This window comes from Canis lupus, chromosome 10 (assembly GCF_011100685.1).
Source record: "Canis lupus familiaris isolate Mischka breed German Shepherd chromosome 10, alternate assembly UU_Cfam_GSD_1.0, whole genome shotgun sequence".
NCBI classification, from domain to species: Eukaryota; Metazoa; Chordata; class Mammalia; order Carnivora; family Canidae; genus Canis; species Canis lupus.
Window position 1 is genome coordinate 23,839,591 of NC_049231.1, and position 13,597 is coordinate 23,853,187.

Below are 13,597 nucleotides of genomic sequence, written 5' to 3' on the forward strand. Positions count from 1 at the left end.
GCACGCTCCCGGCGCCGGACTGCAACTCCCGGCGGCCCCCGCGGCTTCCGGTTGGCAAGATGGCGGCGCGCAGGAGGAAGCGTGGGGCGCGGGACTCGGAGCCGGGGATTCCGAGCCCCCCAGGTTACTCAGGTAAGGGGCCGCGGGTCGGGGCGGCGGCTCAGGGACCCCCCCGGGAGCGGCCGCGCGGTGGGGTGCGAGGCCCCCAACATGGTCGCTGCGACCTGCTCGCGGCGGGCGGCCCTCTCCCGGGTCGGGCCCGTTTTGGCCACCGCTTCCCTGGGGTAGGCCCGTCTCTGGCCACACTCTTTTCCCCGGACCAGCCCGTGCCGCCTTCACACCCCGTCCCCCCCCGCAGGTGGGCCCACCGACCTCCTGCCGATTCTGGCCCCTCTCAGCCCCCAGCGGTCCGCATCCTCCCGACTTGTGCTTGCCCCTCCCTCGGTTCGCCCGGGTGCCTGAACGTGCTTTCTAAGGGAGGATTTCTTTTTTTTTTTTTTTTTTTTTTTTTTTTTTTTTTTTTTTTTTTTTATTTATTTATGATAGGCACACAGTGAGAGAGAGAGGCAGAGACACAGGCAGAGGGAGAAGCAGGCTCCATGCACCGGGAGCCCGATGTGGGATTCGATCCTGGGTCTCCAGGATCGCGCCCTGGGCCAAAGGCAGGCGCTAAACCGCTGCGCCACCCAGGGATCCCTCTAAGGGAGGATTTCAATCAGATTTTGCCTCGCCTACCTACGTGCCCTCATACCCCCTGAACTCCCTCCAGTGGTTTTACAGGTTGGCACCTAAAACAAAATCCGTGATTGCTAACTCGTAGCCTAGCTCACATGTTGTGGCTCAGCCGACCTAGAGCTCTTGCTGTTCCCCTGAAGCCACAGGCTCTTTACACCCTCGGGGTTTTGCACTCTGTGTCCCCCCCCCCCCCCCCCGTTTTCACACAGGCTTTGCCTTGTGGCTTTGTTAATTCCTCCAAGAGGCTGTCCTGATGGCTTGTCCAAAGGCCTCTGCCTCGAGACCCCCCTGCACTCTTTCCCCCTTTCTTCTCTATTTGTCATGTGCTTGTTTGTTCATTGCCTTCTGCTCCCATGTGGGCTTCCTGAGCGCAGGTATTGCAGCTGTACCCCCACTGTGCTCTGAGGAAGGTGGTGCAAGAAACAGAAAACAGCCCCTAGTGTCATGGGACTGTCAGCCAGTATCCAAATGATGACGCAGATAGAGACTTGGTGACCGTGAGAGACCTTGTCAAGGCACCGAGCAGGTGGATCTAACTTGGCACGTAAGGCTCTCTCAGGAAGGAAAGCTAAAGCCGAAGAATGAGGGGGGAGGGAAGAAGGTTGGTGTTTCAGAGAAAGGGAAACATGAGCATGGGTGAGGCCTGGACTTAGAGACGGTCGAGTGGTGGGCTGCACGGTGGTGGGGGGAGGACTCTGCAGACAGATGTGAAAGGTGGTCAGGGTCTGGCAGGGCCTCCAGCAGATGTCAGGAGTTGGGTGTCAACACCAGGAGCAGCAGGTTTGGACTCCGCTCTCATTTTGCTCCCCATTTGTAATAATTACCCATTTAGACTCTCTCCCCCCTCCTTTGTGGGCGCCCCTTGAGGGAAGTTCCTCTGTTCATTCACTGTCACAGCCTGCACGTACTGCGCATGGGCCTAGGGCAAGAGCGGATGGACAGATGGGACTGGAAGGGGACACGTGAGCTGGATGTTCACACCATCCCTCCTGCCCCCGTTTCCTGTCCAGCCATCCCCATCAAGTTCTCTGAAAAGCAGCAAGCTTCTCATTACCTCTATGTGAGAGAGCACAAAGTTCGAGAAGGCACCAAGTCTTCCTGGCCTCAGAAGCGGACCCTTTTTGTCCTCAATGTGCCCCCATACTGCACAGAGGTGAGCCGATGTCTGGTGGGGGAACCTCGGGCTGGCTGGGAGCTCTAGGCAGCGGTAGGTTCCCACCGGCCTCCACCATGTCTTTATTGGTGAGATGGAAGCCCCAGCTGAAGGCCCAAGGGAGGGCCTCTAGAAGGCTGCTTCGTGATAGGAAATGGCTTTTTAATTTTCTTTTCTTTTCTTTTCTTTTCTTTTCTTTTCTTTTCTTCTTTTCTTCTTTCTTTTTTTCTTTTTTTTTTCTTTTCTTTTTCTTTTCTTTCTCTTTTCTTTTTTTTTTTTTTTTTTTTTCTTCTTTTTTATTTTTTTTTCTTTTTCCAGTCGATTTTCTTCCGTTATTTCCTTTTCTTAATGTTCTTTAAATGTTTCTTTATTGTCTTACTTTTTGCGATTGTGAGCTTTTGTTATTCTTTTCTTTCTTTTTCCTTTTCTGTACTTTTCTGCTTATACTTTTTGCTACTTTTTCTTTTTGTATCGCATTTTCTTTATCATTGTTCTTTTATCCTATCCTTCTCTCCCTCCCTCGCCTCCCTCCCCTCACCTCCCTTTCTGCCCGGGGGCCCCTCCCATCCCTCATATCCTCTGCACTTCCGTCGTCGGTCCGCTCCCCATTTCCCTGTTGTAGTCCCCTCTATTCATAATAGTTGTGCTCCCCATCTCTTTTCCACAGCGACCGCATTCCGCATGAGTGTTTGTGATTTAGGCGTTTGGAGTTGGAGGGGGGGGGCAGTGAAGCAAAAGACAGAAAACAGCAAGACACTACGCCATACAGAAATCTAATCCTCCCTACCTTTCATTCCTTCCTTCCTTCCTTCCTTCCTTTCTTTTCTTTTTCTTTCTTTTCTTTCTTTTTTTTTTTTCTTTTCTTCCCTCCCTCCCTCCCTTCCTTCCATGGGGCTCGAACTCACAACCCCAAGATCAGGAGTCACGTGCTCTATCGACTGATCCAGGCAGGTGCCTTTTTAAAGATTTACTTATTTCAGAAAGAGAGCATGAGCATGCACAAGGTAGGGGGCAGAGGTAGAGGGAGAATTTCAAGCAGGCTCCATGCCCAGCGCAGAGCCAGATGGAGGGCTCAATCCCAGGATCCTGAGATCACGACCTGAGCCAAAACCAAGAATCAGACACTTAACTGACTAAACCACACAGGTGCCCTGAAAATGTCTTTTTAGAGCTGTGTTATAAAAAGTATAGGTTTTTTTTTTTTAATTTTTTATTATTTATTTATTTATTTATTTATTTATTTATTTATTATAGTCACAGAGAGAGAGAGACAGAGACACAGACACAGACACAGGCAGAGGGAGAAGCAGGCTCCATGCACCGGGAGCCTGATGTGGGATTCGATCCCGGGTCTCCAGGATCGCGCCCTGGGCCAAAGGCAGGCGCTAAACCGCTCTGCCACCCAGGGATCCCAAAAAGTATAGTTCTAAGAAGCTCAAACCTTTTTGTTATTACCCAGGATTCTTTGGATTACATGTTGTTTTTCCCTGATTATAAAAGTGATACATCTCCATAGGAAAAAAATAGAAAAAGATAAGATTAATCTCTAAATCTATGCGGACATAACTTTCTTTCACAAAGACAGTTTTGCATTACGCAAATTTACAAAAGAGAAACTAATGATGTTGCTGCATTTTAGATGAATAGTTTTTTTTGTTTTTTTTTAAGATTTTATTTATTCATGAGAGACTGAGCCCGCTCAGCCACCCGGGCTGCCCTAGGATTAGGTTACATAACAAGAATACGCAAGGACGTTTCTGGGGTTATTTGGAGTATCTTGATTTTATGAGCCAACCAACTAAGTTTTCCTCCCTGCAGCGGCCATTTAAAACTGGAGTTAGGGATCCCTGGGTGGCTCAGCGGTTTAGCGCCTGCCTTTGGCCCAGGGTGTGATCCTGGAGCCCTGGGGTCGAGTCCCACATTGGGCTCCCTGCATGGGGTCTGCTTCTCCCTCTGCCTGTGTCTCTGCCTCTCTCTCTCTCTGTGTCTCTCATGAATAAATAAATAAAACCTTTAAAAAAAATAAAATAAAACTGGAGTTAAATCCATGTGGTTGGACTCAGGCTGGCAGTGATCCTCATGAATAAATAAATAAAACCTTTAAAAAAATTAAAATAAAACTGGAGCTAAATCCATGTGGTTGGACTCAGGCTGGCAGTGATCCTCGTGAGGGGAGAGCCACAAAGGGATTTCTTGGGCAAGGGCTTGTTCTGTTCCTGGGTGCTCAGTACGCAAGTATGTTCAGTCTGTGAAATGCAGCGAACTATAGACTCGGGCCTGGGCCCTTCTCTGTACACACATTACACTTCAGGAAAGGTAAAACATGACACCCTCTCCTCTGCTTCTTTCTCTAATTGTAAAAGAATCTTTAGAAATTAATATTTCACTCGAGGATTCTCTCCCTCTGCCTCTGACCCTCCCTACTGCTCGCTCTATCTAAAATAAATCTTTAGAAATTAATAGTTCTTTTTTGAAAAACTATTCAGGGATGCCTGGATGGCTCAGCGTTGAATGTCTGCCTTTGGCTCAGGGTGTGATCTGAGAGTTCCAGGATCGAGGCTTGCATCGGGCACCCTGCACAGAGCCTGCTTCTTCCTCTGCCTGTGTCTCTGCCTCTCCCTCTGCCTGTGTCTCTGCCTCTCCCTCTTAAAAAAAAAAAAAAACAAAAACAAAACAAAAAAACCTAATCCTACTTTGTTTGAGGATCATTCACCTAGAGAAGTGGGCAGGGAAAGATATATCGTTCAGCAAGATGGCCTTTTCATTGTTTTTTTTTTTTTTTCTTTTTAAAGATTTTATTTGTCAGGGAGAGCGAAAATGTACATGTGCACAAGGAAAGGGAGCAGCAGGCAGAGGGAGAAGCAGGCTCCCCGTTGAGCAAGTATCCCGATGTGGGATTTGATCCCAGGACCTGGGATCATGATCTGAGCTGAAGGTAGATGCATAACTGTCTGAGCCACCCAGGAGCCCCAAGATGCCCTTTTCAAAGTGAGAAAGCTCTGTCAGGGACAAACCAAACAAATTCTGGGCACATTTTTCCAGCAGGGTCCTGTCATAAAGCCAAAAAGCTTATATCTGAATTCTGTCATGCACTAGGTCTCCTCTCTTCCACGTCTCCTGGCCAGTGGAGGTGTGTTTGGTGGTTTTTTTTTTTTTTCCCCAAAGATTTTATTTATTCATTCATGACAGACAGAGAGAGAGAGAGGCAGAGACACAGGCAGGAGAAGCAGGCTCCATGCAGGGAGCCCGACACAGGACTCGATCCCAGGACTCCAGGATCACGTGCTGGGCCAAAGGCAGGCGCTAAACCACTGAGCCACCCAGGGATCCCTGTTTTTGTTTTTTTTAAAGATTTATTTATTTTTAAAAAGATGTTAGTTATTAGAGAGAGAGTGCATAAGCAGGGTGAACAGCAGGCAGAGGGAGAGGGCAAAGCAGACTCCCCACCCAGGTGCCCCAATTTTATTTATTTGAGAGTGAGAGTGAGAGCGAGAGTGAGCACAAGCAGGAGAAGCAGGCTTCCCACTGAGCAGGGACCCTGACGCAGGGCTTGATCCCAGAATGCTAGATCATGACCTGAGCTGATGGCAGACGCCTAACCGACAGAGCCACCCAGGTGCCCCTGGAGGTTTTTTTTTTTTTAACTTAGAGTTTGGAATATGAAACTTCCCAAGGTTGTCTGGGGCTGTGGGAGGGCAGGATGGTAACTGGGCGGAGGAGGGTGTGGCTTGCTCAGGCCTGTGTGCGTGCCCCCCAGTTGGGCAGACCTGGACTCAGACCTTCGGGGGCCGCGATCCCCTAGCAGTGCCACCTGGCCAGAGGGAGATCCCCTAAGGCCTCACACTGCTCTTTCCCCCCGGGCCTCGCTTTCCCCCCGGGCCTCGGCAGGAGTGCCTGTCCCGCCTCTTCTCCCCCTGTGGTGCCGTCCAATCTGTGGAATTACAGGAGAAGCCCGACCTCGGCGACAGCCCAAAGGAGCCAAAGTCGAAGTTTTTTGACCCCACACCTGTTCCAGTAAGCCTCTGAGTACTGCGGTCTGCTAGCATGGGGGCGCGGGGTGCAGCTGGTGCCATGTCCCCAGGGTGCGTGGTGGAGGTAGTGTTGGGGTGGCGGTTCTAGGCTAGTCCTTGCCACGTGTGGTTGAGGATGCCTGCCAATAAGCAGTGCCCCTGCTCCTCTCCCTGGATTTGCCACATCCTTTAGCTTCTTGTCCAGCTCTTTCCATCGTCCTGGGTGAGAGCTCAGCGACCATGTTGCTCACCGCCCAGGAGGCCCCCTCGCTCCCCACCTGCTTTCCCACGGCCGGGTCTTGGCTCCCCATCCCAAGCCTATGCCTCCTGGTGGAGCACAGTGGGGGCTACTGTGTGCTGTGTCCTCGTGGTGCGTGGTGACCTTGCTTCCCACTGAGTCCCCCTTGTAACTGGAAGGGAGGTCCTGGTGTCCCACCTCCCCTCAGTTGCTTTTAGCAGAAGTTTGAAAACTGGGAAGGTGGCCGTCCCTCCTCAGGATTACAGACCACTTCCTGGTTAGCTTCATGTCCAGGACAGCCCAATGCGCGTCCCCTGGTCCAGCGACAAGTCAGGCTGAGGGCAGGTGGGAGCCCTTGTGCCAGGGACCTGGGGATGTCCTGGCATTCTGACCTCTCTCCTTCCCCCAGGGCTTCCAGGTAGCCTACGTGGTGTTCCAGAAGCCAGCTGGTGTGTCTGCGGCCATAGTCCTGAAGGGCCCCTTAGTGGTCTCGACAGAGAGTCACCCCGTGAAGAGTGGCATTCACAGTCAGTACCGCACAGTGTCGGGCACCTGGTCCCCCCCCCCCCGGGTTGGCGGGGGAAGCATTGTGGGCAGTTCTGCTGGATCCACTCACCCTGAGAATGGCCTGTGGGAGGCTGAGCCCGGTGCTCAGGGTGGGCAGAGGGGACAGCCCTGCTTGCCACCACTGGAACCTTCCTCAGCATATGAACCTCCGGTGGAAGGGGGTCCCAACTGGCTGGGCAGGATATGCCCCGAGTGTCAGGCCTGAGGATGCCTCGTTTCCCGCCCTCAGAGTGGATCAGCAACTACGTAGACTCCGTGCTGGACCCTGAGACCTTGAGGGTCGAAGTGGACACGTTCATGGAGGCGTATGACAAGAGGATAGCTGAGGTGGGGTTTCCGTGGGGGCGGTGGTGTCCTCAGTGTTGTGTCGCTCTGGACCAGCTGGCCAGTGGCACTCGTCCCAATCCCTGTGGAGTTCAGGCTCCCTTGTTCCCTGCTGAGTCCTGCGTCACCTGGCCGGGTGACATCTAGTCTCTAAGTGGTCTGTAGGAAACCCTCTGAGGGAGGAGAAGGCAGTGTTGGCAACTCTGTGCCCCCCACCCCCTATGCTTAGCTACTGGGAGGGAGAGGGCACAGCAGGTGGCAGGGGTGCCCAGGGTGGTGGTGGGTGCAGGAGGGAGGGTGGGGGAGAGCACCCCAGGCTGCAGGGTGGGTCCCAAGGGTCTGCCCATCACGCTGTCTGTTCCTTGCAGGAGGAGGCTAAGGCTAAGGAGGAGGAAGGGGTTCCGGACGAGGAGGGCTGGGTGAAGGTGACCCGTCGGGGTCGGCGGCCTGTACTGCCCCGGACAGAGGCAGCCAGCCTGCGGGTGCTGGAGAAGGAGAGACAGAAGCGTGCCCGCAAGGAGCTGCTCAACTTTTATGCCTGGCAGCACCGAGAGACCAAGATGGAGCGTAAGGGAGCGCCCCCAGCCCCGGGGCTTCAGCCCCACTTCCCCTGGCGCCTGGGACCTGTGCACGAGGCCCAAGGCTGCTGCTGCTGCTGCCGCTGCCAGCCCCAGCCGGAGCGCAGAGCTCCCAGGGGCGGGCCTGGGGGTGTCCTGGGGCACAGGCTTCCCGACAGGCTCTGGAGTTAGGGTCCCCCTGTTGCTCACCCCTGGGTTGTGGAGAGGCTTCAGACACACCTGGGGTGTAGGACTACCTGCAGACCCCTGAGCAGTTGGTGCTGGAACCTGTTGGCCTCCAGCAAGGGCCAGGCTGCAGAGCTCACTGTGGGGACAGGGTGGGGCCGCTGCCAGGTTTGTGTGTGTGTGTGTGTGTGTGTGTGTGTGTGAGAGAGAGAGAGAGAGAGAGAATGTGTACACGTGGGGAGTGGGGCAGGTACCCTCGCGTGCAGTGTGTTAGGGCAAGGACCTGATCGCCTGTGGCCACCTCACAATTCATGATGACGGTGAGCTTGTGCCCCTATTTCTCCACGTTTGCAGGGCGGCCTCCCTGTGGGCCTGTGGGGAGGGTGCTGGCTCTGGCCTGGGCCTCTCCAGGGGCACGGGCTCTGCAGCGATGGTGACCTGCCACCTTCTGTTGGCACTTTGACTCCTGGAATCGCCGACGGCAGGCCTCCATCCACTCTCCCTATGGGCTCCCGTGCCCCCTTCTGTATTCCTCTGACCTGGTCACATGGTGACTGGAGCTGCCACCTGAATCTGTGGCCTGAGGGTGGAGTCCCTTTACTTCCTGACAGGGAGAGGCCAGGAGAGGGGCCCTCCACACCCCCATAGCCACCTGCCTTCGTCGTGGGTGTGTGGTGGGGGTACTAAGGGAACAGGTGTCTTGTTTGCTCTGTGCTCACTCTCCTGGTGAGTTTACTCTCAAACCTCAGGCAGTGCTGCCCTGGCTTGAGCTTCCGCCTCTGGGCCTGTAGGCTAGTCTGTCTCCCAGAGGCCCAGATCACATTAGAGCAGAGGCCAGTGGGGCCACACTGACTGATGGCCCCATTCTCCCCTTCCCCCAGATCTAGCCCAGCTGCGCAAGAAGTTCGAGGAGGACAAGCAGAGGATTGAACTGATGCGGGCCCAGCGCAAATTCCGACCCTACTGAGCTGAGCTGATCCGGGGGTCCCGTGGAGAGGTCTGGAACACTCGTCTCCAATCTGAGCCCACATGGGTGGGGTGAAGGACAGTATCCTCCCTTGGTTCTGGAACTTCAGCAGGGTTGGGGCCCAGTGCTGGCAAGGCCGGTCCAGCATGAGGGCCTGGCTCACAGGGAGCCACCCGCCCAGGCCACGGTCGCTTCCTTCTGGTCTGTGTTCCCAGCCTGTTCCTAGACTCTCTTCTCCCTTCCCTCCGCGGAAAAGTCCCCATGAGGAGTGAACAGCCTCAGAAGCAGTGAGAATACAAGAACATTTATTTTCCATCCAGCTGGGCAGCCACCTGGCCACTCCTTCCTCCGCCCACCACCAGCTTGGTGCAGATTATCAGCCACAAAACAGACAACACCCCAAAGTTCAAGCAGTGTCTCCCCCGTGACGTCAACATGTTAAAAGAATCTTGCCCCGTGTCCCCACCACACCTGGAATCCGGATGGGAGTGACGGGCACAAGGCCTCCAAAGCCCCAGGTCCAGGCTACAGCTAGTGTGGGAGCCTCTCCTTGCTCTGCAGAAAGGCACTGATGATGTCAGCCACATTCTGGGGTTGGTTCAGGTGCACATAGTGGTTGCCCGGGACTTCCATGTACTGGAACTGCTGTGGAGGGGAGGGCATGCTTGGTCAGGTACAGCCCAGGTAAGGGGGTTCTGCTGTGCTGGGGCCTTCCCGGGGCTGCTGCCTCACAGAGGTTTCGAAGGGTTCCCCCCGGGGCAGTGACATGCTGCTTGTCGGGGCCTGGCTCAGAGCCAGGGAGAAAGGTCTGACTGGGGGGAGGAGGGCTCCAAACCCTGGGCTTCTGGGCCATTCTGAGTTGTGAGGTTATAGAGCTAGGCTGGGAACGAGGCCAGCAGTCAAGAGCCCTGCTGGTTCTGAGAATTGTCAGGGCTTAAAAAAAGAATACGGAGTCTTTCAAACTTGATCCTCCGTGGAAGACACGAAGGCACTGCCTGCCTTTGGTGGTGATGCTGAGATGTCTGCAGAGCTCCGGGGTCAGGTGTTCACAGCAGGTGATGGTCACCAAGTGCCAGGTTCTCCCAGGGACAAAGTCTGAGTCCCAGCCCCCACTGAGGAGACTGGTCATCTGGTCATCCTAGAAATTCTAGGGTGGCCTCTAGCCAAATTGGGCCATGGGCTGAGGGAATGTGTGTGGAAAATAATATTGGGAAACTACCAAACTGTTTGCTGTGCTGAGTTCCATATGAACCCAGGGCTGCAGGGGCCGACCACACCCAGCAGACCCGGGGCCAGACCAGAGGTTCACATGCAAGCTGAGGAGTGGGTGAGGACCCTCCTGGACGTCACCCTGGCTGAGCCTCATGCACCTACCTCTTTTAGGACAGATCTCAGCGTGTCTAGCACCAAAAGCATGACACTCTTGTCAGTGATACCTCTTTCCATGTTAAAATAGCCTTGGCTTGCTCTGGAAAGTAAAAGGATCGGTTCACTTTGTGGTCTCCTTGCAGTGCCTACCCCCTGCCTTGGCTTCCAGGGTAAGAGGAGACCGTCCTGGGCTTGCTTCTGACTTTGGCACAGTTGGGTACCTGCATCGTCTCGGGGCTCATGGTGGCCCACAAGCTGCGGGTTTACCTCAGGAGGTGGGTGGGGAGGGAGGGAGACCTACCTGCCTGCGGCCACCGCCTCTAAGTAGCACAGGGCTTGGGTCCATGCTTTGTCTCTTCACACCTTTACTGAGATTGTTTCACCCCTTTAACATGTACCACTCTGTGTTTTTTACATACAGTCCTGCAAACAGCTACAGTCAATCCCAGGACATTGTCATCCTCACGAAAGCAAAACACCCCAAACCAAACCTGTAGTTCTCCTGTAGTTCCCCATCTTAATGCAACCACTGAGTGAATGTCTAGACTTGGCCCCTTGCACTTGGATGTGAATCGAATTGTAGAATACGTGGATTTGTGACTGGCCTTCTCTAATGTTCTCAAGCTTCATGCACAAAGCACATAGAAGTTTGCTCCTCTTCTGGCTAAAACGTAGCCCACTGTGTGGATGCGCCACATTCTGCTTGTCTGCTGACAGGTGTTTGGAGGGTCTCCACCTTTGAGCTGCTGTGAGCAGTGCCACTCTGCGCGGTCACGTTCACGTGGTGTGGACTTGTGCTGGGCATGACTGCTGGGTCTAACGGTAACGGCTGGAGAAGCTGCCAGGCTGTTTTCCAAGTGGCTGTGCCACTTTGCAGTCCCACGACGAGGGTTCTGGGGCCTCTGCATCCTCGCCAACACTTGTTCCCAGACTTTGTCTAGCCATCCTAGTGGGCGTGCAGTGTACCTCATTGTGGTCTGGATTTGTAATGGGTCTGTGCTTCTGAAAGCCCTGTGCTCAGCACCATAGACCCATGTCCCCAGAGGTCACAGTTCCTGCCTGGGGCATCCCGCGGCAGAGTGGAGAGGGATCAGCCTCACTAAAGGAGGTCGGCGAGGCCGTAGGATTGCTTCTGGCTGGGTGCTGGAAGGTGGGGGCCACAGGGGTCTGGAGTAGCTATAGGATTTGGTAGGGCGAGCAGCCTGGCCTCCCGCCAGAACTGAAACCTCATTGGGGAGGCCTGACCCTCTTCTTGGGCACGTGGCTCACTTACTTGATAAGCAGGACCTGGGCCTGCAGCTGCTTGATGGAGTGCACCAGCAGCTCCCTGGTCAGGAAGGGGATGCTGTATTCCAACTGCAGAGACAAAACCAGAGTGAATTCTCTCCACAAGACGCCAGGGCTGCCTTGGGACAGTAGGGGTCATGTGGCGTCACTGGCCCTCTACCCCAGGACCAAGTCCATTACCCAACCACGTCACCTCCAGAGGCCTCTCTAACCCCCATGAGCCAGAGACCCTGCCTTTATCCCTCAAATCTCTTCTCCCTCTTTCTGGGCTCATGGCTGCCCAGCCAGACAGCAACTCCCAGATATGGGTGGTTTACATCCCTGTGTTGTTGTGAGGCTAAGAGGCAGAAACATGACCCGGGCAGCTTCCGGGCCTAGATTTTAGGATTCGCTGTGGCCCACCATCCCCAGGTCGCCCAGCCAGGCCAGGCTCCAGACTCTGCCAAGAAGAGTCCACTATGCGCACAGACCACTTCCAAGAGAAGGTGGGGTGCTTGAGCCACTGTACGGAGTGAGTACGCCCTGATGTCCTCCCAGCCCCCACTGGCCTCTGTCGGAGCCCAGGCCACCCTGTATGATGACCCTATAGGGGTCTAGGGCCACGCTGTCCCACATGGTAGCCATCAGCCATGTGTGGCTAGGAGTGCCTGAAACGGGGCTAGTTCAAATCGAGATGCGCTGTAAACTACACAGTGGATTTCGAAGACAGTATAAAAAAATGGCAAATGCCTCACGTTTTTATACTGATTACATCTTGTGTATACTGAATTAAAAATACTAAATTTGATTCCATTTCTTTTTAGTCTAATATTGCTAACTGCAAGAAGTGGAATTACATGAGGCTCATATTACACTTCTACTGGAGAGTCCCAGAACTCAAGGCCTGACAGAGGAGGAACTTGATAAACGTGCACTAAGTGGATTAATTCAGCAACGCTCGCATGAGGACCGACTGTTAGGTCATGCCCAATACTCCTCCACCATTGGCGATAAATTAAAATTCTTATGGAAACACACCCCCCATTACAGGGGGAAGCCAAGAGAGCACATTGCCCTTGATCTTCTCTGACCTCCTCCCAGCCTTCTCCTGCTCCTTTGGCAAAAATAGCCCTGGGTGCTCTTCCAGAAACAGACATTTCCAGATCATCCACAGGCCCAATGAATGAGGATCTACTGGGGACCCGGACATGCTGCACGTCCTCTCCTGGCGGAGCGTGGCCTAAGGAAAAAGCACGGAGGTGGCTCCCACCCCCAGAGGAGCTCCCTGGACCAGGGCTAATGGGCAGATTGAAATAGGGCTTTCCAGGGGACCGGAGAGGCTAAAGGTGCACAGCAGCAAACAGGAGATGGCGCCAGTGCTAGGCTCAGGCATCCGCTCCCACTCCCAGCCTCTCAGCCTCCCCCGGATGTGCTTCTCCAGCCAGGACCCCGGACCCGGGTCCTCTGCCTGGGGGCTGTCGGGCCCTCAACTCAATTATACGTTGGTCCTCAAGGAAGGGACAGGGATGTCACCTCTGCTCATGTCTCCAGATGTGACCAAGTCTGGGGTTTTGCGGCGGTTTCCTCAAAGCCACAGTATGAGGATATTTCTCCAAGGGAGCCTTTAAAAGTAAGGGCTGTTGGCTGTGCCCTTCTCTTTTTTTCTGTGCTTTTACCCTCCTCTCCTCTAACCTCTCTCTAGTCCACTTTCATTCCCTGATCTGTATCTTTCCTAATTCAAGTGTAACTTATGGCAAAGTCCCCAGATCTACGTGTCAGCTCAGGATGGCCTTTCATTTAGTGATGCTCTGTGGGACCCAGCTCGAAGGCTCCCTCCTGGGGTTTTCTCCAGGGACACCACTCTTCAGACCGCCAGCCCCACACATCCATCTGCCTCTCTTTGAACTTCAGGTAAATGCAATCACAGAGTGCTCTCTTTTGCTGTGTGTTTGGTTTTTCATTCCTGCTCCAGTGTGTGTGAATATATAACAATTTATGCATTCTACTGTTGAAAGACATTATGGGTAAGTTCCAGTTTGGGACTATTATGAATGAAGCCTCTATGATCATCCTCACACATGTCTTTTTTGCACACAGCCCTCATTACTGCCAGGTATATACCTAGGAGTGGAATTACTGGCTCGTTCACATGATTTGCCTATGTTTTGGCCTAGCAGTTCCTGCCAAACAATTTTCCAAAGGGGTTACATCAATTTATACTTCCTC

At 53.8% G+C, this 13,597-nt stretch overlaps 2 protein-coding genes across 5 annotated transcripts in view; one reads left to right on the forward strand and one right to left on the reverse strand.

Annotated features, from left to right (window-relative positions):
• RRP7 (ribosomal RNA processing 7 homolog) lies at window positions 1-10,232 on the forward strand. Its single transcript, XM_038550329.1, has 7 exons — window positions 1-132; window positions 1,746-1,888; window positions 5,777-5,902; window positions 6,546-6,663; window positions 6,933-7,030; window positions 7,396-7,594; window positions 8,652-10,232. Exons 1-7 carry the CDS (start codon window positions 60-62, stop codon window positions 8,735-8,737), a joined length of 843 nt encoding a protein of 280 aa, XP_038406257.1. The 5' UTR covers window positions 1-59; the 3' UTR covers window positions 8,738-10,232.
• The window catches only part of SERHL2 (serine hydrolase like 2), a 37,096-nt gene continuing 32,519 nt past the window's right edge, over window positions 9,021-13,597 (reverse strand). For 2 of the 4 annotated variants that reach the window (XM_038550326.1, XM_038550328.1), the window contains 3 exons: window positions 11,379-11,461; window positions 10,112-10,205; window positions 9,026-9,382 (listed from right to left, as the gene is read on the reverse strand). In XM_038550326.1, the coding sequence (XP_038406254.1) occupies window positions 9,269-9,382; window positions 10,112-10,205; window positions 11,379-11,461 (291 nt within the window). In that variant the 3' untranslated portion in view covers window positions 9,026-9,268. Of the gene's footprint in view, window positions 9,383-10,111; window positions 10,206-10,453; window positions 11,052-11,378; window positions 11,462-13,597 lie in introns of those variants that run through there. The other 2 variants (XM_038550325.1, XM_038550327.1) reach the window with 2 other exon arrangements.